This window comes from Maylandia zebra, linkage group LG13, assembly GCF_041146795.1.
Source record: "Maylandia zebra isolate NMK-2024a linkage group LG13, Mzebra_GT3a, whole genome shotgun sequence".
Classification (NCBI taxonomy): domain Eukaryota; kingdom Metazoa; phylum Chordata; class Actinopteri; order Cichliformes; family Cichlidae; genus Maylandia; species Maylandia zebra.
Genome location: NC_135179.1, coordinates 14,432,630 through 14,458,278, shown reverse-complemented (window position 1 = coordinate 14,458,278; position 25,649 = coordinate 14,432,630). Strand labels below are relative to the sequence as shown.

The 25,649-nt window shown below is 39.5% G+C and overlaps 3 protein-coding genes across 6 annotated transcripts; 2 read left to right on the top strand and 1 right to left on the bottom strand.

The window, feature by feature from the left end:
- Window positions 1-3: 3 nt before the first annotated feature.
- edrf1 (erythroid differentiation regulatory factor 1) lies at window positions 4-14,802 on the bottom strand. 4 transcript variants are annotated; one of them, XM_004551521.4, is made up of 26 exons: window positions 14,666-14,802; window positions 13,123-13,222; window positions 12,078-12,286; window positions 11,195-11,261; window positions 10,983-11,108; window positions 10,399-10,523; window positions 10,146-10,290; window positions 9,930-10,031; window positions 9,678-9,799; window positions 8,878-8,989; window positions 7,762-7,909; window positions 7,566-7,677; window positions 7,043-7,154; window positions 6,018-6,299; window positions 5,816-5,887; window positions 5,205-5,352; window positions 4,916-5,110; window positions 4,587-4,787; window positions 4,214-4,432; window positions 3,870-4,096; window positions 3,575-3,733; window positions 2,726-2,875; window positions 2,310-2,463; window positions 2,053-2,168; window positions 1,595-1,767; window positions 4-1,155 (listed from the first exon to the last, which is right to left on the bottom strand). In XM_004551521.4, the coding sequence occupies exons 2-26, from the start codon at window positions 13,219-13,221 to the stop codon at window positions 990-992; spliced, it is 3,741 nt and encodes a 1,246-aa protein (XP_004551578.1). In that variant the 5' UTR covers window position 13,222; window positions 14,666-14,802; the 3' UTR covers window positions 4-989. The 4 variants fall into 4 exon arrangements, with proteins under 4 accessions (XP_004551578.1, XP_004551579.1, XP_076747722.1 ...); XM_004551522.4 differs by lacking the exon at window positions 14,666-14,802 and adding an exon at window positions 13,522-13,594; XM_076891607.1 differs by lacking the exon at window positions 14,666-14,802 and having other exon boundaries at window positions 13,123-13,512.
- Window positions 14,229-17,620, top strand: si:ch1073-143l10.2 (autophagy-related protein 16-1). The gene is made up of 7 exons (XM_004551766.4): window positions 14,229-14,497; window positions 14,577-14,640; window positions 14,760-14,844; window positions 15,155-15,228; window positions 15,598-15,849; window positions 15,979-16,097; window positions 16,996-17,620. The coding sequence occupies exons 1-7, from the start codon at window positions 14,368-14,370 to the stop codon at window positions 17,067-17,069; spliced, it is 798 nt and encodes a 265-aa protein (XP_004551823.2). The 5' UTR covers window positions 14,229-14,367; the 3' UTR covers window positions 17,070-17,620.
- A 200-nt stretch (window positions 17,621-17,820) lies between these two features.
- On the top strand, window positions 17,821-18,962 carry tex36 (testis expressed 36). The gene is made up of 4 exons (XM_004551520.4): window positions 17,821-17,966; window positions 18,055-18,195; window positions 18,338-18,412; window positions 18,514-18,962. The coding sequence occupies exons 1-4, from the start codon at window positions 17,865-17,867 to the stop codon at window positions 18,832-18,834; spliced, it is 639 nt and encodes a 212-aa protein (XP_004551577.1). The 5' UTR covers window positions 17,821-17,864; the 3' UTR covers window positions 18,835-18,962.
- Window positions 18,963-25,649: the final 6,687 nt, after the last annotated feature.

Genomic DNA, 25,649 nt, shown 5'->3' with positions numbered 1-25,649 from the left:
AACATCTTTCACCTCTTTGGTGGGCTTGAACAGCGCATCAAGGACGGTTGACCATAACCCACAGGGTGCCATGCTGCCTTGAAAATTGCAGGGGCTAGTTTGATGGCAAAGCAAACTGTACTTTTTTTTTTTTTTTTTTTCCCCAGAGATACAGTACTTTTGCAAACTGGTGTCAAATGCATATCGTTAGCAAGCAACAATTTAAGAGAAAACAATATATCACAGGATGAAATTCAAAAACATTTTATTATTATCGTCCCACAGCAAACCATGCTGATTTAAAAAAAAAAAAAAAACAAAAAAAAAAAACAAAAAAACCCTCAACAGCACTGTGGACGAACTAACCTCTAAAGCTTCCACTGTATGCTTCCAATTTATTGCACATTCTAGTTTTTGGAAAAGCAAATAACACGTTTTAGCTTATTTAAGCCTGTCACACATCAGTTTATTTTATTCACAGCTTCACTGGCATTATTGAATATCAAAAACGCCAATTAAATTGAAAAGAATATTTTGCTAAGCTTGTTATTTTTAAGCTCCTTTGTGTTGCATTTACATTTGGTAATAACCGCTTTTAAATTGTCATCACATTTTTTGTGTCTGTAGAAAAAAAATAAAAATAAAATAATAATAATTTTAGATGTTTGGTACAGTCATAAATGCGTAAGAGCTTTAGAAGTGACCTAAAACTAGCTAAGCCATCATAAAATTAAATAATAGCATCTGAATTTACAAGTCTTCACAAAAATGTACAGTTTAAAACCTGTGATGCAAATGTTAGAAAAAGATGAAGGCGCTGGAGGTGAAGTTAGCCTTGAGACTGTAATTCAGAGTAAGACAGGTTGGCCTGAGTGTTTGCCTGTTATTGTGACTACAAGCCATTATTTTATATCATCGCATCTTTGAGGATGTCAAGTCTTCTCCAAAATGTACCCTGGAAGTTCGGCGAGGTCCAGAGAGCAGAGTCAGATTCTTGAGCGTCTTCCTTGTTATGGCTTGCGTGTGCCTGTGTCGTCACTTCCTGTCCGCTGCATCAGCTGCTGCAGGAGCTCAACGTAGAGTTCGACGCGGCTGACAAGAGGAGCGTTTTTCTCAGCACGAAGCAGCTTGGAGTATACATTCTTATAGGTTTTCAGCAGCTCATCGTCCTTATTGCTGCAATAAAGATGAAAGAGTTCAAAAGGGCAGATGAAAAGGTTGCTTAAATTCACAATTAATCTCTTTTGTTCTTGTTTTTTCCTTTTTAAATACATTTCATGTAGTCATAGTAAATGTTGCTGTACCCGTATACTGTCAGGTAGGACCGCTACTTAATTATTACAATGTGATAAACAGTAAAGAGTATGATCTATTTTAGCTTTATTATATCACCTTTAAATGTTTCTTGTTTCATTAAATCCAGGAACTTTTCCCTAAAAGTTTGATCTAGTCCCAATGGGTTTCTTTTATTATTTTATGGCTGTTTTACAGCAATAGCTTCTTGCCATCTCATGATGGTAAGCAATAAGGCAGTGACATTAAAGACTGATATTAAAATAAAGGTCTGTGTAAAATTTAAGTAGATTTCCTAACCAGCTTTCATACTGGAGCTCACCTTGGTTTACGTTTCGCTGTCGTCATCAGTTTGATCACCTGCAGGAGCAGGAAGGAGAAACTGGGCTCAAATACGCCAATTAACTTCATCACTTCCTGGAGGTTCAGTCCTGCCATTGGGCCATTGGCTACGTCGGAAGACTCTGCTGACTCAGCAGAGTCTGTTTCATTCAACTATGGAACAAGAAGTAGAAGGAAAAGACTGTATGTTACCAAAGCTTTACAAATTCAGTCATTTCCACCAAGTTATTTTTACTACTCAGAAGAATTTAGCTGTAATGGGGTTACTGGGGCTTCATTAACATAATATACACTCATTCGATTTATTAAATGGTCAGAAAACACTTAGATTTTTGTTAAATAAGGAATTTGAAACTCCCTGCCTGTGCTGTATGCTTAAGTGCATAAATCACACCCCTGAGCCAGGAAAAATCCTCCATGAGCTACTGTGAAACTCACCTCTGTCTGCTCCTCCTGTAGCTCTTTATGAATCAGCTGGAAAGCATGGCGGGTTTCTGTCATGATCTCTATTGCCCCAGTCAGGCTCTTCAGCTTAGCTGTGCTGCTGTTCTGACCTGTGGACAAACAACATGAAGAATTATCAAAAGAGGCTTTGAAAAGAAACACTGTTTTTCAATTCAACCCTCATCTGACAAAAATAAAACAAAACATTGCAGCCAACATTGTGATAGTCATCATAATGAATAGCTGCGCACCTGCCATCGTAAACTCAGCAAAAGCCACCCTCTCCAGTAACGTGCGGAGCAGCTCGCAGGGTGCGTCTTTGAGGCTGAGGAATAAACTGACAGCCTTGCTGTAGTGAAGCTCTGCCAAGCTCCGATGCTGCTTTCTCAAGTGTTCATCCCCCACCTGTCACACAATTACAGCCAGAAACACAGACATCCATCAGCTCATTATACCGCTACAAGTATAAAGACAGGCAGCGTATCCCACTTCTCTTCTTTTCTAGTCAGCGTGAACGTCGTTTCCTTACCCAGAGTCACATATTTTATTTTTGGCATGCATAAAAAGCATTGAGCCAATAAATGCCAATTATTAACACAAAGAGCATCCAAGACATTGGAAAGGAGAATGGTTTTCTACTGTTCTATAATTTTACATAACTTCCCACCTGATTGCGAAAACAGCTGTGGTACATAGAAGCCAAGCGGTGGTGGATGGTGGCGGCTCTGTACTGGTAGAGTGGCTGCCGAGCAGAGTCAGTCTGCAGGTCGCAGTACTTGAGAGACTTCATCATTGCTTCGGTCACCTCTCGCTCAATCTGGTAAGACAAACAGGAATGGATAAATAAAAAATTACTGTGTATGAAAAATAAGAAATAAAATGTACTTGTAAATGTGATGAAAATATGATTAAAACACAATATTTATTTACTTTCATGGCTGAGAAATGATGATATCAGGTATAATACAATATGATAAAAACATAAAAAACAAACAAACAACAAAACAAAGCAGATAAACAAAAATACCCCCCCCCCCAAAAAAAAAAAATCTTGTCCTTGCTTTTTTTGGCGAAATGAGGAATTCTTTCTCAGCTGCAAGTGTGAGAGATTCAGCATAGCAAGGATAAAGCTGTAAACTGAAGTGCTACCAACAAGAGTGACTAATGGACTGAAATCATTTTCCAGCCAAAGATTCACTATAATGATTATTCAAGTGGGGTGTGTGGTGTTTGCTGACCCAATTCATGCACAGTGTGTGTCCCTTTATCAGCGCAGAGCTGGTCCTGACACAAAAAGGCTACAAGTCAGACAAGTAGACCAAAGTGATCTGATAACAAAGGGAAGGTGTCCACACATGCATCATTAGCAAAAGAGGGAGAACTGCAGTGAATATAAATTGCATGTACCGTGTAAACTAGCCAAAAATATATGCAAGTACGATTTTGATATCCTTAATAATGTAAAATGTGTTAAAGCCTTAATATTCTACCTAGCTCCAAATGTGTTAAAACCCACCTGTTCCTGGGCCTTCCTGGATACTGGGGCATAGTCCTGCAGAAGGGTGGCCAGTGTGAAGTACGTAGTGGACAATTCCCAGTTTACACTGTCCCACACTGCTGAGTGCTTCTCTCTGCTTGCCAATGCTTTCATGGCCTGCAGGTAGTAGTCTATAGCCTGAGGTAATATTGCAAAGATAGTATGATTAGGCACAGTCAAGATGCAGTGAGACAGATGGTTGAAAAAAAACAAAAAAAGCAGAGTGTTAGTAAGAACACTTAATCAAGAATTTAAGAAAACGTCAGTGTGGCACCTTGTTGTAGTAAAGAGCCTCTTCAGGTGAAAACTCTCCTCTGCCTTCATCGCCAGAGAGGTTACAGTGGGCCTGGGCACAGATTCTCATCAGCCTGCCAGTATTACACAGCAGTAAGGCTGTGTTAGTGCTGTCCCCAATGGCTTCAAAGTCCTTCATCCCTTTCTCAAAGAAGCCAAAGCTCTTTTTCCACATCTCCTGCTCTGCTGCAGACACAGACTTCTTCACTAGAAGGGGAACAGGAGAATAAAAAGGCTGGTGATATACTACAAAAAAAAGAAAAAGAAAGAATAACTCTCGCCGTACTCTTTTAAACAAACTGCATTTGCTGTAATGTAACTTACCCTCTTTCTCAGCCTGCATGGCTGCAGCCTGGTTCATGTAATAGACTCCCATCTCATTGCGTATGTTCCCCAGTCGTTTGAGAACCTGACTCAGCTGATCTGAAGTAAGATCTTTCAAAGGCTCAGAGACAAGTAGTTCATATGCTGCCTCATAGCACTTGCTGCTAACAAACAGCTGGTACTCTGGGTCCATCGCTAGGTCTGTTGCCATGCTGAAGGCTAGTAGATAGAGAATAAAAGGAATGGAATACTTTTTAGGACATTTTGCTAAACAATTTATTGTGAATGACTTTGAAGACAGTGAAATATTTAAGACACTGCACACCATAGCAGCAGGAATATCAATATACTGAATTTCTCTTTAGAGACTGACCCTGGCAGCTGCTCTCTCTGTGCAGGCTGTGCAGAATCTCCTGGTCCTCTTTGGTCTGGTAGCTGTATTCCTCCAGGTAAGCTGCTCTGTTGTTTGCATTTTGAGCCAACATCAGCTGGATGTCCCCACACAGAGACAGGCACTGGCTGTGAAACAGCAGCACATGTGGGTGCAGTGTACCGCTCACTGAACAATAGGCATCTGGAAGATGAGGGGATGGAAGAAGACAATTTTGAAGAAACTTGTCACTGTCGAGATTAAAATTAAACAACAAAGAAATGTAGTTTAAGTTTCAATTAATTGATTATGAAACAGTTAAAGAACCTCACCATAACACTGCAGAGATAGCTTGATGTAACGCAACGCTCGCCCATACTTCAGCAAGTTAGTGGCCGCATCAGAGAGGACGTAGTAGGCCTTTGAGGCTTTGAAGAAGAGTTTCAGCTTCATATGATGCTGCCAGGAGCCGGGGATCATCCCTGAGCGTGTTGTGTGCTTCGGCTCCCCTTGCAAGGGACCTGCTGCTTAAAAAGCAAGAAGACAGGAAAAGGAAGCCTCAGTGAAAACCATGTTTGTCTATATCACGTTTTCTTCTGCAGTATTATAAGTTGTTTTTACCCCTTTCAAGCAGGAGAGAGATGCCTTTCTCAGTTGCACAGGCTCCAGTAGCACTTCGGTCTTCATATTTGAGAGGGATGGGTGTGTTGGGGTCAGCAGCTGGAAGATCGCTCTCTTTCTTGATGCTGCCATCCACCGCCTTTAATCCCTGTGGATTATGTTACAGCATTACAAAACTGTATCCAATCAATTTAGTAACATATTGTTTCGACGTGTCCAAATTGACACCTAGACTTTTATACATAATGCATCTTGACCACCAACAGTCCAATAACAGATCCAGGCAGTAGCAGTTATTGTAGCCTGAAGCTGCTTGTCTGTAGCAGAGATGGGACACCGTCTACAGACATCTGACAACCTCACTTCTTTTCAAAACCACACTTTTCCCCCCCATTTTTAAACATCAGACAAACCAAACAGACACTGAGATCACTTCAGGCAGTTTAACAAAACAGTTTATAAACCAAGAGCTGCAAGAAGACTTTGATGTGTAAATGTGTGTAGGTGTATTTGTCCTTTAATATAGAAGAGAATGTCAAACTTTTTGAAAAGTCACATTTTTTTTGCACTGCAGGCAAACAAACATTCACATTAAACATTCAGAAAGTCACCTTAAGCACATAGCTCAGGACAAGTCTGCATCTCTCTTCCTTGTCTTGAGAAACGGGGAAAGCACAACTTGGCTGAAGAAGTTTAAAAAAGAAAAAGAAAATATTAGTTTGTATGTATATAAAGATATTTATTTCTGTACTCCACTTTCCACCATTCAGTCGATGCTAAGAAGGCTGTGGAAACTTTTACAGATTCACTCACTCTGATCTGGTGAGTGGATCTATACTTCTCCGGGACTGAGAGCTCCCCTACAGAGCGGATCACAGCCACCGCTTTGCTATCATCCTGCGGGCTGGAGCAGTTACTGTAGGAACCATCATCATCGCTGTCCTCCGTCAGATCCTCCTCTTCTTCCTCCTCCCTGTCTTCGTCACTGTAGCTGTCCTCTGAACCACCGGCCCGCAGCGACTCCCCTCCATCTTCTTCAAGAGGCTCGTCGAGCTGGAACAGCTCTGACAGCATATAGTGGGCAGAGGCAATGATCTGAGCAGACAGAAGACAGAGGAGCTCAGGGCTGAAGTCAAGTTCAATCAAATCTAAGTAATGGCATACTCAGAGTTAGTCAAGTGGTTTCACATTGCATTTTCTCCACTGTCTGAACATACATACGAAAATAAGAATATCAAAGAAGAAGCAGGAGAAAGATAGTAAGGACTTAGATCCATTAATAGTTGGACAAAGTCATCTAAAATTTGCCTCTTTATACCACAAGTCCATCGCTCCACATTTTAAGAGGCTCACACTGTTAGTGTTTAGTATTAAATTTAAATATTATTTTTAACTTAAGAAAACAGCAGCGAATAGAAAAACACTGCAAAAGCACACTTCTTCTCCCTCACAACATTCATGAAGCCTCTGCTTCTTTTAACCGTGTCTCAGTGCAGTCCTTCAGAAACACTTCCATTGTTTTTTCTACTTCCATCCATCAATTCTCTTCCGCTCATCCTTTTCAGGGTCTCGGGGGTGATGGAGCCTATCCCAGCTGTCTTAGGGCAAGAGGCAGGGTACACCTGAACAGGTGGCCAGTCTGTCGCAGGTTTTTTCTACTTCCTTTGTGTTTTATTCAACTTCTGTTGTGCTTTGTCACCTTTTGCAGCATTTTTTCTATTTTGCTGGTGTTTTCTTAAGTTGCAGTTCATTTGACCTTTCAGGGCCACCGTAAAACAACCTGTTATTAACTTGGAAAGAGTATCGACTTTCTCATTTGTCTGAAAATCTGCACCTACCTGAGGATGTCTGTCTTGATGTAGAAGTTTGACACAGTTTAGCAGCAGAGTTCTGATTGTGCCATAGTGCTTTCTGTTTTGTCGCGCGTTTAGCATCAAGTTGCTGGCCACTCTGTGTCACACACACATGAACATAAAGTTAAAACAACAAGAACACACTGACGTACTAGCATGCCCGGTAACTACTGGTTTAATTTGATTTACACCTTACAAAGCTCAACAGTTTATCAAAGGGCTATCACACAGAGACAGATGTCATTCACATCCTCATCTCAGGCCAATTTAGAAGAAATCAAACTAACATGACAGCTGTTAAACTGCACCTGGATAAAAACTGCAGTCACGTGACAACAGGCGAACTCCACACATCTATTCAACTGGTTTACACCCTGAATCTTCTCGCTGTGAGGTGTCAGTGCTATCCAAACACCCACCCCCACACTTCAAACTTTACAACCACTTTTCACAGCTGCAGGACTCCTACAACACAAGGCCGCTCGTATTGTCTGTCTTAGATACTTACTTGTATAATAATACAGCCACAGGAAGAGTGAAGGGATTCTGATATTTCTCTTCCTCAGCCTCCTCACACAGAGTTGTAAGATCATAAAGCTTCACAATGTCACTCCCACTGGCTGTGGATTTAAGAAATTACTTTAGAAAACACTTTTTCAAAATAATACAACTTTTAGATCATTCCTGCTCACTTTTCCCCCCACCTTTGAAAAGCCAGTACGTGTGACCCTCCTTAGTGCAGTTGGACTTCAGGAAAGAAAGGACATTTTGGGCGATGTCTTTCACGACTCTCGTGGAGAAAGTCGAGTTCTCCAGATGAGGGATGTCCTCTGTTTTTATCATCTCGTATTTCTGAAGTAAAAATCAAAAACAATGAGAAAATTTCCCACCATGAGCACCACAGCACAAACTGCTTATGCTCACAATACTTGTTGTTTTATTTATTTATTTATTTTTCCCACAAGCAAAGAAAAACTTTATCCTAATTAATATGCAAATTGTTTCAGTAAGGATTACCACCATTTAATTGGATCACCAATTGCATATGGGAGAACCTCTTGCATAAGCATGAAGTTGAACTATGTATTCCTCTCACTATATTACATTCACACATATCCTTTTAATTAAACCAATTAGCTCACATTTAACAGATTTTTCATTCCAACATGTTTGTCTTTTAATGTGAAATCGTTTTGAACTTGTAGACTAAGTCTAAGGGCAATTTTTCCCCTGATTTAAAAAACTAATTTATGCAGAGATTTGCTCCAAAAACTAATTGGATCATATATGCTGTACACACTGCTCTTTAGTGAAACTTGGTGGAAACATCGACCAAGTGCATTACATACAGGCACAGGCACTGCCTAGGCTTGTGGTTCGTGTTTTACTCCCCAATGACATTTGCAGCTTAGACCTGACACACAAAATGAACTTAATTAATGAACATGTGTTATTGATTAAAAGAAGCCATAAGCCTGCTGATTGTTAAGCTGTGGAGGCCTTCTTAAATTAAATCTCAAAAGGACAAGCAGGATTTTATTTACCACTGCACCCTTAATGTCTCTTGTGCTGTTGTATTATATTCTTACATACAGTATAGAACAATTTCAAATATCTCTGCGCAGCGAGTTACAGTCTCCTCCTTCTGGATGAAGCCTTATAGTCCCAAATTCTCAAAAACACATTATGCAAATAGCTTTATTCCAGCAGCCACCACTCAGATGAACAAATCAATATTAAAATTGTAAGTACCAAGTACCATCATCTTATCTAATGATTTTCTATTAGGCATGGCTACTGTATGAAATATTTTAGCTTACCTGAACAATGCCATTAACGTGAAAACACATGACAAGTTCTGGGACGTTACACATCAGATTATCAAGCCAGTAGTCGATACCTGTCAGAATGTTGATTGGTTTATTGTTGTCCCTGAAAAAAAACAAAAACAAAACACAGAGTTCGATGTTTGAGACTGAGCAGGAAGGATGTAGCAGGATGAATCCAATGATGCTGGTTCACCTCTTAAAGTCAGTTATCCTAAATTAAAAGATGACTCTAGGAACAATATTTACATGCTATGATGCCCTACATCAGCAGTCTCCAACCTTTTATGTGCCACGGACCGGTTTATGCCCGACAATATTTTCACGGACCGGCCTTTAAGGTGTCGCGGATAAATACAACAAAATAAAACTAGTACTGGTACCGAAAAAAAGAAGATTTATTCATAACACACATGAAAAGACCCAGGAAAGCTGAGTTAACGATAAAAACGGTAACAAAATAACGCTGAAAACCGATAAAAACCCTGAAAACCACACATTTCACACCTGAGCCTCAACTCTCGCGGCCCGGTACCAAACGAGTCATGGACCGGTACCGGTCCGAGGCCCGGGGGTTGGGGACCGCTGCCCTACATAATGTATGCCAACCTATTACATAACTGTTTCATTATGTCATAAGAATAATTTAACATTATGTTGGTGAGACAAATACCCAGAAGGAGCTAAAAGAATCAAATTGAAATACAATTAAAATGCATGACTGCACTGTCATTTAGCTCCTAACGAGTGCTAATTTCAGATCCTGGGTAGGAACCAATGAATTAAAATCCTACCTGAGTCTCAGACTGACGGCAGGATAACGACCACCACCGAAAATAGGCATGTTGGACCCAACCAACATGTGTATGTCTTCAAAAGTCCACATGATGTTTCGTACAAAGTCATTTCTTAAACCCTGTCATGCAAGGGACATCAAAGTGTAAAAAAATAAAAAATAAAAAAATCAGAAGATACATGTAGACACAGGGCATGTGCTTTTAGCTGTAGTATTATACTATTAAGGAAGGATGAAAAGATTGTGTTACCTGGCCGTTCTCTCCTTCGTTGAAGATTGTCGGGAGGTTTTGCTCTTTAGGAACAGAGGTCACCTGGCCCAAAGCAAAACTGCTGTCGACGGTAACACTTTCCTGCACATTTAACAGCACACTTCATTTTTATTTCATCTCATGTGACACAAAATACTTTTGAATGTGGAACAAATACAAAATTTAATTCCAGAGATGACTAAAAGCTTAACTTACCTGTTTGGGAGCTTCTGATTCTTCTGCATTAGACGTGCTAGTGAAGGCTGTAGGCCATGAAGAGCTGAACTCATCAGCACCACTGTCCTCCTCTCCTTCATTCAGGCCATCTGATTGAGGCTCAGCAGCCCCATCACCATTTATACTGCAAGAAACAAAACAATAACGAAAACAAAAAAGTTGTTTTACTATCAGATTGAAGAATAACTCTCGTTCAACTCCAGCATTTATTCGAGCAAAGCCAACTCCTCACCTATAATAGAGAAACTTTGACAGGATTGCTTTTTGATACCAGTGCTCTTTACTCTTCTTTTTTCTCTGCCACTTCTGATCTATTAGCCGCTGGTAAAACTCCTTCAGCCATGTCCAGTCTCCTGTCTACAACACATAAGTTGCATTGAGAGTTAAATAATATATTCACTTAACAGTTACTACCATGATTAATAACAATAATAATAATTTTAATATTGGTACTAGCCAATATTCACTTCAGCATATTGTTAAAAAAATAAAAATAAAAATTGCATTTACACATTTCAGTGGGCGAAACTAATCTGTTGTGTCACATCAATTTTGCACAGGGTGAAATGTTCTCAATGTTTTTACTAAATCTAAAACATCAGTTTTAGAGTTCTGTAAAAATGTATTTTCTCTGAAACAGGAACAGGAAATAAATAACACAAAAATAAATAAATCAATCACTGGAAAAATATCCATTGGGACTCCCTATTCATCAAGCTTTTATGTTAAACATTGATAGATGCCCCTTACTTCACAGTTAAAATTAATAATGGAGGCAATATCCTCTTGATTTTAAAAAGTGTCGCTCGGCTGTACCTGAGAGGATCTCATGAAAAGCTCTTGAATGTCCAGCTCATCTAAAAGCAAAGTCCTCCCCACACGATGAACTGCCATACTCAGATGGGACTTGCTGTAGGGAATTTTCAAAAGCTTCTTGATGTTCTGAAGGTAAAAAAAAGAATTCTGTTAACATCAACTGCATGCCTCTGAAGCTAACAAAGAAATAGCTCTGCAGCAGCTCCACAAACCTCTGAGTCTGAAACCACATCAACATCATCTCCGATGCAGTCGATGAACTCGTACGCCATCCCAAAACTGCAAAAGAAGAAAAACAGTTTACTCAATACAAACTAACTGCATAGCAATAATTAAAGTCTTCGTCTTCAAGCGTATCCATAATTTACCCACTCACATCCTAAATGAAAGTGCAGCAGCTTGGGGGGTTTTAGTACTTTGAATTATGTAGTGAAAAGTCCTCCACTGTGAGTTTGAACCATAGTTTTGCAACTATGCTATACTCCATTCCACACCTCGTTTATTGCGGATAGAGTATCAGTCTTCATGGGTCTCCACAAGTGCATAAGGACCAGTAACACAGGTGATCTGCTAAGCAGATTTTCACAATTAGGAAAAGAATATCTGCTGCTAATAGAAACTTTACCTAGTTTCTTCTCTCATCCAGACATAGTCGCAACATCTCGAAGAAATAGAACTGAATGTATTAAAGCTGCATATCCTCATAAATGTAATCTTGAGAAGTAAACCATTTTTTTTAAATAAGGTAATAAGATATAACTAACATTTTTTTCTTAATTTCTTGTTTCTTATGATTTCATTCAGACACACCCACACCAGTGGTGGTGAAAGCCAAAGTATACATTGGGCATTTGCATTGTCCAGTGTGTACCTATCCATAATTTTAACTGCATTTGGTTCTGACTCATGCTGTGCCCTCTTTAGTTATTTTTGCCATATAGTTAACCATTTCGCAAATTACATTTAAGCAAAAGATTTAATACTTGGTGTAATGATAAAAGTGGTGCCTATCTACCTCAGTCATGAGCTCGACACCAATTCAAATTCAATCTTTCCCATAAAAACTAAACCCGTGCCCCCTTTTCTAAATTATACCTGGAAAAGGGCTTGCTCTTGCTGCTAGATCCTAATATAGTGGTCCCAGCGCTGCCCAGCTGGGGGTTTTCTCTCAGCCAGTTGGCAGGAGGTAGCTTCAAGTCGGTCTTTTCCTGCAGGAGGGCATAGCTGGTAGGTGGTGGGGCTGCGCAGTACTTGACCACAGCACGGCTTTTTATTTCACTGCTGCCTGAGCATATTGAGGATTCCTAAAAATAACAATATCAAGCTTGTGAGAATGAATGGACAGCACTGACAGAGTAACATTTAAATAAGGATATGTCTGGCAGTTGATTATCATGAGTATAGTATGCACACTGATGTTCTTCTGTCAGCTGCACCCTTTTAGGATCACCACAGTGGATCGTCTGCCTCCTTTCAACCCATCTGTACCATTATACTCTGTCAAACCAACTCTCTGCATTTCCTCCTTTACTGCTTCCACAAATCTCATTGGTTGTCTTTTTTCCTCCAGCTCCATATTTAACATCTTTTGCCCAGTAAATCCACTATCTCTCTCCTGCAAATGCCCAAATGCCATTTTTGTCAGTGTCGCGGTCTCCAAACCATATATCACAGTAGGTTTGTAGGCCTTTTTGATGTCCTTTTATCACTAATCACACCTGGAACTCCTCTTCACCCACTCCACCCTGTTTGCACTCACTTCTTCAATGCTCTTGTGTACTGTCCGTTACTTGATGATGATGACCCCAGGCATATGGAATCCTTTACCTTCACTACTTCTACTCCTTTCATCTACACTGTCTCGCTCCCCTGTCACCTGTCTCGCTCTTTTTCACTCACATGTATTATGTCTTGCTTTTCTTGACCTTCATTCTTCTCTCCAGAGCATTCATCCACCTCATCAGGCTCTCCTTCACCTGCTTCCCACTCTCACTAAAGTTATAGGATGTTTACAGATGGCACTATAAATCCACTGTAGCCTAACTCAACATTAGCACTTCAAATACTAATTAAAGAGTGTTATACATGACAACATACTACATACTAGATGGTAGATTATCCTTGCAGACTAGTTACTTACATGTTTACTGTTGTCTCCAGTGCAGGTAGGACCACTGACTTCTTCCTTTGCATTATCCAAGGGGGTGCAAGGCTCTCCGTCTCCAGCTGATGCGCTCATACTGGACATACAAAGATCTAATTCACCAAACAACTCCGATTTAATAAACAAATAACATATCCATGGCTTCGACAAGCCGTGGACCGTCTATACATCAGTCGAATAACGAATGAGGTAAGTCAACATGTTGGCAAAGTTAGTTAGCTTGACAAGCTAGCTCCTCGATAAAGAAACCCTGGCACGTAAAGCTGTAAAATGGAAGTTTCACTAGACTAATTAAACCTAAACGACACGAAGGCGAACAGTTTTCCTTGCTTTGTAAACGACTAATGTTTAGCTCTTAGCTCCGTGACTACTTACACAACCCTGTAGCCTGCAGCCAGTCTATTGACAGAGCAGTCGCAAGCGCTAGCAATAAGCCAACAACAACTTCCTGTTTCAAGGCAAAAAGAGTTACAAAACTAATTTTATCAGTTGTTTCGAAGAATAAAACTTTTCAATAATAATAACATCTTTACATTTACATTTTAAAGCTATAACTTTAGATATTTGTTTTAGTAAAGGAAAAATATTTTATCTGAAACGATTTATTGTGAAAAATAGATGAACCGGAAGTGTTTTCATAAGTTCTTTCTGGAAAAGTGGAGCACATTCTTCTGATACCTTTTATTCTGAAATTCCCTGTTCACACCATTGTTTTTAATTTAACGTGAGCTTTGCATGTGGTGTGACTTTTCTCTTTTTAAACAATTTGATTCAGTGTGAGGTACGCAAACAATTCCAGTGCAATTCTGTTCAGGTATTTAGCTGTTAAAAACCTGTAAAAAGTTGTGATACTTTTTTAAATGTGTAAAAAAGCATCTCAAACAAAAGCATTTAGGTGCAGGGATATTTTTATAAATTATGAGATGATAAGTCATGAAAATATTAGCAGTGGAGGGACAATTTAAGCATCTAAGTAATTATTATATTCGAGTACTAATGTTTCTGCTGTCCATAATATAATATAATATAATATAATATAATATAATATAATAGGGATCCTTGTAAGAATGTCTAGCCAGTAGTGGAATGTCAAGCTGGTGAGTGAAAAGGGAGGAGCTGTGAAACTTTGCTGAGTGCATTTAATTCCTGCGTGGATGACACAGACTTCATGTGAGGGCAGAAGACGCTGTGATCCAGCTGCTTTAGTATAGTCTATACTGGATGCGCAAACGTGACAGGTTTTTCCTTAAAGTGTCCATTATAATGGGAAGTTGGAAGAATCACGTGCGCCAAGGGCTGCAGCATAGAGACCACAGAGAAAAGCTCCCCTTTGTTGGCGTTTTCACAAGCTGTAAGATTAACTTTTCTCTGCCTCTCTTGATGCTGTCCTCCCTATCAGAGCCTAAGGACGTCTGCCTGTTTTCTTTTAGTGTCTCAGCTGGAGGAACGCTTTGAACTTCGCGACGAGATTTTGGCTGATGTTCAGTCTCAGAGGTTAGAAATGCAGAATTGAACTTACCCTACATCTGGCGTTTGCGCTGATCGGTTTGTCCTCTGCTTGATTTTTTTTTTTGTAAAGTATTTTAAATCTGCTCACTTGTTTTTATTTTCAGTTTAGAAAGACATGGAGTTGAGGTTGGGGGAAACGCCACACTGCTTCGACTCCGGCTGAGAGAGAGTGAGCACCTGGTAGATAAGGTGGGTTAAATGAGGAGTAATCCAATGATTAAACGCCCCAGCGGCTCAAACTTTCTACTACAGGGAAGACGTTTACGTAAAATGCAGAGCAGCATATTTGCACTGATATGCATGAACACCACATCTCACAATATGAAACAACTTTCAGAGCATTTGACCTTTATTTTAAAAAATGAATAAATAAATAAACATTCATTATTGCAACTGGTTCAGAGGAGTGGAGAAAATACTTTAATAATCATCTTTAATGGGTGTGTGCTGTTGTCTGCTTTTGATCTGGGTCACTTCACCCTTTGTTTTGCCTACCCAGTTATCTCAAACTGTCTCCGACCTTACCACCGTCCTCCATCTCAAAGAAGATGAAGTACAGTACTGGCAATCACGGTAATTCAAATACCTTGGTTAGTACTGACTATGATTCCAAGATTAAAAAAACACACTAGGTGACACAGACAATGTAAAAGCAACACATGATGGACCAGATTGAGGAAAGTGTTAATTCACGGTATATTTCAGATCTAGTAAAGGTATTTTTCAAATTGAGTTTCCCCATAATTAGTCAATATGTTGCCAATTAATCCTAGAGTAGTAAACAGTTAATTTGGTCATATAATAAATTTATTTTATATTCGTAGGAATACTGAACCACTGAAATAAAGAAGTATAATTTTCCAGGTTAGGCCGATTGTTGGGATTTTGTATTCAGAATATAAGGGATCAGTTCATCACCATTATAATACTTTGCTGTTACAGTGTGTCTCAGTTCCATCAAGAGGCACTTACTCTGGCTAAAGGGAGTAACACCCTGAAGGAAGCCCTTTCAGAATATGAGTTCACCATAGAGTGTCAATCCAAAGAGTTAGCAGCCCTGCGTGTGGATCAGCAGTGCCTAAAGGAAGCTCTTGCAGATGCACTGAGAGAGAAAGAACGGCTATTACAGCGATGGATGGAGGAGAAAATAAAGGAAGCGGACAGGCTGAATAATTACAACATCACTCAGGCAAGGTGAGATAATGAGTTCAGGAGTTTCTGTGTGACTTGCAAAGCTCAAAAATTTAAATATGTTAACTTTATATGATAGCATGGTCACACTTTAAAGCTTAAAAGTTGTCTGGGACTGCTCCCTTTTACCAGGTGGCAACATTTGACCAAACATCTGAAGAAGCACCTCCAGAAAGGTGTGGGGAAAGAGCATGAGCCCACGCCGACCAATTCTTCAAGTGATGCAGCACAGTCTACATCAGCCATTCAGAGTAAGAATCTGCATATAGATATTAACACACATTAGATGCAAACAAATGGCTGACTTTTAGGCCGTCCTTTTTGCTCTTTAAATTAAGAAGCTTTAGGTCGTAGGTTAAAGACAAGTGTGCTAATGAAAAAATGAGACAATAGTGCAAAATGATATTTTTTTGTTTGTTTGCTTTTAACCATCTAACTAGATAGCAGTGGCAACTTCATAAGAGTTACAGTACATGAAGTACTGAATATGAACTCTTGGACCCAGCTACTAATAAAACCTAATGGTAGTTAAGGATTTAATAGGAAATTCACATGCAACCACTTTGATATCATGCTATTTTTGAGCAAGATTTTTTTTCCAATTCAATTTATTTATATAGCACTCTTCACAGCATAAAAACTACAAAGTCCTTCACAGTAAAATAAAAACAGGTAAACAAAAAAAATAGCACAATCAAACATTCAGCACAAATCTAATTAAAAGCCAGTCTAAATAAATGAGTCTTAAGCTGCTTTTTAAAAGAATAAATGCAATCAATGCAATGTAATGATGGAGGGAGAGCATTCCACAACCTGGAGGCCACCGCTCTAAAAGATCTCTCTCCTCTGGTCTTAAAACGTGTTCGTGGGACTAGCAGCAGCCTTTGATTAGATGATCTCAGGCTGCGAGAGGGAGCGTGGGGTTCTAACAGATCAGAAATGTAGGCAGGGGCATCACAATTCAAAGCTTTAAAAGTCAGTATCAAGATTTTAAAATGAATTCTAAAATGTATGAATGTTGCAATAATAGCGAATACATTAAAGTCTTTTTTCCCCCACCACTTTAATCTACAGCTCAAGACCTTTAATTCAATGTTTGGTCAAAAGAATCAGTGGTAATTGTTTTGTGTCTGCCTATCTTGTCCTCAGGGATCAATAATCCAACAGATATGCACAGTGGACTCCCAGACCAGTGTCACATCTCAGGTCCACCACAGGCCTAATATTCCCTTCAGATCACAGGGAGAACACTTTTTTTCTCCCCAGTGCTTATAGATGAAATGATGACATAAATAATGAAAATGTAGTTGGTTTTTCTTTGCAAATGTTAGGACAAATTGCTCACATGGATCTATTTTTATTATTTATCTAAAAATATATTTAAAGATCCACTATACTATGCAAATTTGTTTGTGACGTATAGTTAGAGTGCCTAGTTTCACATCACAAGTCACCCTGAAGTTTAGCTGATCACATGTGGACATCATCTTCATGATCAATGCATCAAACCCTTCCGGTTCTACGATTATTATTCTTTTAATCAGTTAACCTTTGAAACAACTTCATATAGTTTTCAGTTGTTTTTTTTTTTTTTAACATTTTAATTACTGTTCAACGAATTAAACATTTAGTAATTTTGAAAAATCAAGCTCAGTGTTAGTTTACTGCACACTCTTGTATGTAATTATGTGTTACTGTCTTCTTTATCACCTGTAAAAGAAAATAAAGAGACTTTTTTTTTTTAAATCCCCTCTCCTGAACAAAGACTATTATTTTAAACATTGCATGTTGTATTCCTTAACTGATTAAATACTAAGAATTTCATTGTGGTGTATTTCTCATTCTGTTTGATTACAAATCTGAAATATTTCAAAATGTTTTGGGGTTGTTTTTTGTTTTGTTTTAATCATCAGAATTCAGTTTCTGATCTCTAGGATCTGATTGCAGTTTGTTTGCTGCCTGTTTCCATGGTCACCAGTGTTGGCATTAGTAGTTAAGTTGCACAGTTTGTGGAGTGCATGTTTGGTTTTACTGATTGTGGTCTAAACACCTCAAGCTGTAGTGGAAAAATGGTAAAAGGCGGAAAGCGTCATTTTTCAGTGAGCACTGATTGCAAATGGGTAAGAAGTCTTCATTTCATTGGTTTAATTAAATCATAGCATTCTAAACCTAGATGTGTAATTAGGTTTTCTTTCATTTTGTTCCCAGTTTGCTCATCCAGGTTTATCAGAAAATGAGACAAAGACTGGAGAGAACTGTACAAGCACTGGGATCATGCTGACTCAAGTGAAGTCATCGTTGCCTCAGGCTTTAAACTTTCAACGCTATCCTAAATGGAAAAGTCAGCAGGTGTGTATGTAGATAAGGCATGGCCTTACTGCTTTTGATATCATAGTCACTGCCAGTGGCCTTGATAGTTTTTCTTGGACTTGCTATCACAGTTCTGTATTTAGTTGCTCTCCCAGTATGAGTTTTATGGGTTAACTTGCAGAAATCCAGAGAGTATCCCTTCTCAGACCATGACAACAAGCACGCCTTAAAAGACGACGTCATTGTATTCTCTCATGTAAGTATGTAGTGAAAGGTTCAAGGTTTTGCTGAACACAAGATTCACCACATTATACCTTTAAAAGGGGACCGTGTCTATTCTATGTTGATGTACTTCAGAGTGTGGGAAGAAGGAAGTGTCTTGATGATCGCAGACAGCATATCTCCCGTTTCTGCCTGTGCCATGGTGGAACTGACAATAGCACCAAAGAGACTCGAGGGAACGCCACAGCCTACCAGAGTGACTTCATAGTGAAGGAGGTTGTTGATTCTGCATCCAGAAACCGGCGCTTCCCTCACAACCACAGGCAGAAGTCTGCAGAGGCAGCTTTGGCACAGGCGGGGGAGACGTTTATGTGGTTCGGACGAGACGATTCTGACCAGTCTGACACCCTGCAAGTGCTGGCAGCTACCAACTGCTCAACACCATCTAAGCCTTAAGATATTCTTACATTTAATGCCCAGATGGCATCATTAGGGGGCCATAGCATGCACAGAGCTTCCTTCACTTGCATATGAGCTGTAATCCATTAAAAATTGTGAACCAAGATTTATCCCACAGCATACTCAATATCAAATGTTCCAAGATTGGAAAAAGCATTAACATAGTTTAAGTAACATTTATTGCATAGAAACTATGCAAAGTGATTACTTTCAAAGTTTAGAACCTGCAAAAACTACTTCAATACTTTTGCTAGTACTTAAGTGATTTTATCTCTGTATTTCTAATATTGTAAGGCTGGTGATAAAATGATCAGAATCAATGGCAGGTACTTTTTGTATCTCAACTGTTGAGAGTTCAGTCAGCCTCAGGCAGAAGAATGAACTATCAGCTAATGTTGACTCTATTAAATGTGCCAAAGTTGCTACAAACATTTCATAAACGCAATATAGCAATGTAGCACAATGTTATTTGAACTCAAGTTAGCATAAGCTGAGTTAACGTAGCTATGGATGCATCTGAACATCAGTGTGCACAGGCCTGATTTGAGTGCCACTATTAGTCTACGTGAGGACTGTTGGTGGTTCACAGTTTTGCCAGCAGAGGGCAGCAGGGTTACATGAGCCATTTGGCCTGCCTAGCCAGTGAGTTGTTCATTGTTCAAGGGCCAAGTTGTATGAAAAATGTAATAGCCACAAAACCCCTGTGTAATATGCATGTTCTGTGAGAGAAAATGTGGGAGGGGGGGGAGGAATAATTAGAAAAATGATCCTGCTATTTTTATTCAATACATATCAACATGGAGATATTCAATTAGAGCATGCGAAATAAATTAAGTTTGATTTGAGTCATAATGCATGGGCTTGTTTCACCCCAGGGGATGAAAAGGATGGATATGTGTGTGTGCAGCCCATAAAGAGAGAGGAGGAAGCGTGGGAGCCAATGACAGCGAGCACTGCTCAGAGAAAAGCACTTAAGTGAAGAGTGTCCCCGACCACTCTCTCCAATAGCTGATGTTTTCTCCAGAGCATGCTCTGACCAGCTGCTTTCTTTCTTTAAATACTCACCGGGGAGATGGATTTTTCTCACAAGCTTTCTTTCAGCTGTTGTAATTAGCTGATCCACATACCACGCTGACCTTGTAGGCGTTTGTTTCACTTTTAAAAGGTGAAGCAGACCTCAGTCTTTTCTCAGACAAGATGGCTGAGAGATGTTTGTGTGAATCTGTGGGCCTTTTGCGATTTCACTTTGAGATTATCTGACACATCGCCGTCAGAAAAAACGATCCCCTGATGCAGGTGCACAATTAGGAGGGGGATGTCTGATGAGGAGATTACTTTTGATGGTTTCCAGGTCTGTTTTAACCCTATTTCTGCCATGTCACTGAGACAACAGCCTGGAGCATTTTGCTATTTTGCCTAAACTATTGTCAAATATTTTGTGAAGGCCAGCAGTGTTGCTGATGAGAGAGAAAGAAGCGCTTATTAAGGAAAAACACCTGTGCTCTGGTTTGATGGTTGGTTGTTCCTGGTCTCGACTGGTTGTCTGGCACCTCTGTCCCTGTGGGTGCATTTCGCAGACTGCACTTTTCTTTGGACTTGCCACAACTTGAACAACTCCTCCGCACAGAAGCCACCAACACTTCAAAATCATAAAGTCTCATTAGCTCTGTCAGAAGAGCAGTAAGGCTTTTAATACTCGACAGAAGAGTGAGAACGCTGAAATAACATGCCAATCATTAGTCGTGTCAGGCTGTGCGTACTGTATGTGCCATGTTTAGTGTGTTACTGCATGCCTGTTACATCACGTAGTATATGTAAGTATATGTAAATACAGTTGCATGGAAGAAAATCAATCCTTCTCCCAAGGACAAAAGGCACATCTCAGTAAACAAGCATTCAACCACCAAAGCCTTGCACTTCATGAATATTAAATCAGTCCCTTTGAATCCTACCTCTTTGGTGTTGGTGGAGGCCCTAGTCTGGATTCTTACCATTTGCTGTGATTTATTCACAGGTGCATGTGTCTCTTTGATGTGTTGAGTTGAGAGGTTTTGCACCTGTTAGAGAAAAAAATGCTTTGAAAACAAGAGGTGGATTTGCCAGACAGTCAAAATAACAGCAACAGAAGGAAGATTTGTGTTGCCATGGTACATTGTGTGCGTGTATGCGTGTGTGCTTGTGTGTTTTCTTTTCAAAAAAAAGGCTGCTGCGCTGTTTTGACACATTCTGTTGTGTGCAGCAAAATTGGTTTTTGTCAAACAAGATCTACCTTCCTTTTTTTGTAAATCCCACATCAGTTTTGGCATCCGTTCTGACATTATGAAGTTGTGCATTTTTCATTTTGTGCATTACCTATTCATTAAAGATGTAACTTGAAAGAGAGTTGCTATGGAGATGCTGCGGTTAAATCGCATATCTCAAAGATTTTTTATTTCTGTTTATTCTTTTGCCAATTATAACTACGTCTAGCTATCTTGACTTCTTTCGATTTTTCACCCCACTTTCAATATCTTTTTTGATACGATGTCAAGGCTCACGGTAGGGCTTTTCCTTATGCCTAACACTTAATCTTGTTCAAACACTCAGCACATAGTCTAAACAGCAACTATAGAGTCCAAAAGTCTTTCGAATTGGCTGGGTTAAACTACACCCAAACTTTAAGACTCCTTCCAATCTCCTGTCAGTCATTTCTCTTGCAGTGCTTCCAATTCCCTGGCAGTGTTATTTTTTCAGCAGCCAGTTGGTTGGTGTCCCCTGGCAGCCTTAGTGGTCCTTGTTGCAGTAACGGTCAGGGGCCCTCCTGAGTCTGAGGGTGGTGATAAAGGTGGCTGGCTATCTCATTTCCACAGAGGACTAGATAACATCCTGAGAACATTCCCATCACTTGAAGAGTTTGTTCAGTTGAGATAAGAGTTCCCCTGCTAAAACCCAGCTGGGAAGCTCTGTGTTTGCCTGAGTGTGTGTGTCTTTGCACTGTGCATGTGTGCCTTAACAGAGTACTTTGGAGCATGTTAGCTGCAGCTCTTTTCTGTGCTGCAGCTGTGAGGTCCGCCAGGCTCCGATCGAGACGCTGCCTCAAAAGATCAGGCCTATCCTTGCATTAAATCACATTCCCCCATGCATTTTTCAAACCTCCGACAAGGCTTGCATGTTAATTTGTGCGTAGGTGGTGAGAATAATTACATTAGCCTGGTTGTAAACAAAGACCTACAAGCAGCAGTCTGTTCAAGTATCCCACCAGAGAAAGAACAAGCAAGTAGTTTATACAAGGATGGATGAATTTATAATGCATGCTTTACATGAAGGCATTCATAGCTGTTGTATCTGTAATTAAATAGCAACATGAAGAAAAATTAGCTGTTTTTCAAGCAAAATAAGCCTTATGCATTCTTGATTTTTTTGTCTTTTGTTATATATTTAAAATAAGGGGAAACAATGCACAAACCACAGAGGATAGTTTTCTTCAGAAACACACTTTTATAGCCCCAAAAGCTTTGACTCGATTGCTGCATGTGCACAATGTTACCAAGTGTTTCATCACTGCTTAAGAAGCTCCACCTCTTAGTTCCACCACACTGCTCCTTCATAACCACATTTTAATCTCATTAGTAAAAGGCATAATGCAATGTACAGAACCAGAGATAGGCCACACACACACATCCAAGAGTGCTTATGCAGTGTTTCATACTTGAACAAAAGGGGGTCATTCATACAGGAAGCTGATCAAAAATATGTCAACAAGTGAAGGCTGCCTCAGTCTTCTCATAGGAAGAGCAAAGTGACACAGCTAAAATACGGAGATTCTATTTTCTGCTCCGACAGAGAGCCTGTGTAACTTCCTGCTTTCAGCCCCGCCGCATACTGTATGTAACTGTTTATATAGTCAGCCCTGAAAACTGCTTCAACATCTCATAATCACAGCATTCTATTTCCTGCTGCAGACCTCACAACAAGTCTAATTAACCGTTTTCACACTTATTTTCCAGTCAAACGGGTAAATCTGCCTCATTTGCATTCTATTGAAGGCATAAATATGAGGCAATGAAGGCATTCTTATGTCCTTTAACGGATATGACAGAAGCCTTAATGCAGAGAAATATAATTAGATGTGAGTGTGGCCATTGTTATTATCATGAGATTTTGTGCCATCTAAAAAGCACAAACTGCTTCACTGTGTGTCTACTAAGTGTACAATGGCATATTCCCATGAATCTGACATTATTATCAAATGTAAATTACACTGCCATGAGCCGCTCATTACAATGTGTGGAATGTGTCACAAGTTGTTAAAATCTCAATTTAACATGATCTCCACATTTTAGCTGTGGATAAAGTCTTCTAGTGGTGAAGTTGAACTTAAATTAAATGCACTTCTCCTCCTCGGGAAGGACGAAAGATGTAAATGATGTAGCCAGTGTAAAAGTAGCGGAGTTATGCACACTGATTTATACAAGGTTATTTTTGAATAGCAACATATTGGATGCATGGACTGAATGAATTAAGATCTTCACAGTTTATGTTGATGTTAGAAGACATATAAATCAAAAGAGCCAAGTATTATAGTACGCACACAGCATCAAGAGCCAGTAAAAGGAAATGCTATGCAATAAGGTGATTTAAGCATGAGAGACTGAGTCAAGGTTGCAGTGAAATATTCATTCAAATGAGGTAAAGAGTGAAGCAGCATAAGAATAACCCGCCTTTAAAGATTAACATAACCCTTGGAGGTGTTATTGTATCCCCATAACCAAGTCAGAATTCAGCAGGTGCAGAACAGCTCTCCCTCTCTTTGAGTTACTGCATTAAGTCCCTCAAATTTAGTAGCACAATCATGAGCCTCCCGTTCACTCTCTGGAGTAGAAGAATCGCTTTGCATTTTAAAAAGGTCAAACACTCAGATCTCTGCCAGGAGGAACTGAGGGAAGAAATAATGTCTCTCTGCAGAAATATGCAGTCGCACACCACTGATCCTCTCCAATACCCACTGTACAGTGAATAGATTATAACTCTGTGTGTGTGTGTGTGTGTGTGTGTGTGAGTGTGTGTGTGTGTGTGTGTGTGTGTGTGTGTGTGTGTGTGTGTGTGTGTGTTGACTGACATCCTCTAACAACTACTGTATAAACAAAGGCAAATCATAATATTGTATCAAACCAAATGTGGTGAATATTTCAATAATGTGGAAGATAGCACTGATCAATTTTTCTACAATTAGACATATTCAATTATTATCAATATATAAATAGTGCATTTGTACTCTATGAGCCGCATCCACTCATTCACAACGCATTTTATATATCCTTTACACACTTTTTTACCTATAATGCATTCACATACAGACAAATGCATCAGAGGCTTCAGTATGTTGCCCAAGGACACTTTGATATGCAGACTGGAGGAGCCGTGGATCGAACCACACAGTTGCACAGTTCCTAATGGTTGTTTTTACTTTCAGATGTGCTTTGGCAAATAAAGCCTTTGCATATTTGTTTTTACAGCAAGGGCTTTAACTATGTAAACTGCAGTAAACACAAAAGAGGATCAGCTCATGATTAGCAAACATTGCATTTTGCAGGATTTAATTTGTCACAAAAAAGCTGATTTTAATCACCCTTTGCCTTCAAAATGACACAGAGATAACAGATGATGCTGCCACATATGTCTAATAAAAGCACATTAATGTATGGGTCTTACATACTTCATTACGCATGTCATTTGATATCATTAAATGATGTAATATGTCATTAGCTTCTAAATATATTTGTGGCTAACAAATACTCTCTGTTTCTTTATCCTCCCTTCCCCTCTTTTTGCGCTGTGAACATATGCTTCTATTGGTGTCCCTTGTTGGCTAGTGATGGTCTTTGGAGTGTTTGGGTTTCTGCCCAGTAGTTACATTGTGCCGGAGACAAGATGACCACAGGGAAGGATGGTCTCAGGACAGGGCCAAAACCCCCCAGGCCTGGGACCACACATGCAGGATACATGGTACAGCAGATACAAACAGAAAGTATGGAAATGATTCGTCTGCTGCTTGAGGTGGTTTTCTTTGTCTTTGTGGAAAGCTCTACTGGACGTGCTGGAAAACTATGCAGAGACTGAAGTGACTGGGAAATCCAACCATGCTCTCCGCCATCTGTGCCGTGTTATATGGCTGGCACTAATGTGTGAGTGAATCGAGGGTCTAAAATAATTGTACTGCAGGGACTGGAACTAAAAAGGAATATACGCTGCATGTTTTGACATGAAAGAACAGCTGCAGTTGCTGCTATCTGCACCTGTGGCACGAAGAACAAAAATCTTTGCATTTCATCTATCTATCACATCATATAACACTAAATTACAAGTTTCTTTACTTAATTGTTGGCCCAGAGCTGATATCAACTATGTGTAAGCTAATATGTTTATGGATTTCAGATAAAAACAAAAGGAGGCAGCTTAATATGAAATGTGGTTAACCTGACAGTTAATCAAAATGTTGTTTAAATAAGATTGGTTTTAAACTGCACTTCACGAACAAAGAGAATGGTGAAGCTTATCTCAAGTGATCAATCAGTATTATGCTAATGCCTACAGCTAAATGTGTTTAAATAGTGTAAAAGGGGTTATGTAATATAATACGGGTGATACTTCTGACCTGCGCATTAAGCAGTTGAGCTAGAATACATTTATCAATTTCATGGATGGTATTTGGGCATTTGGCTAATCTTATTGTATGTTAATAGGTCTAATTTATATATTCTTTTTATTTAATTCAAATTAATTAATTAAATTCAAAGTCTTAGCTGTCAGCCATATTTTATATAACATGGAAA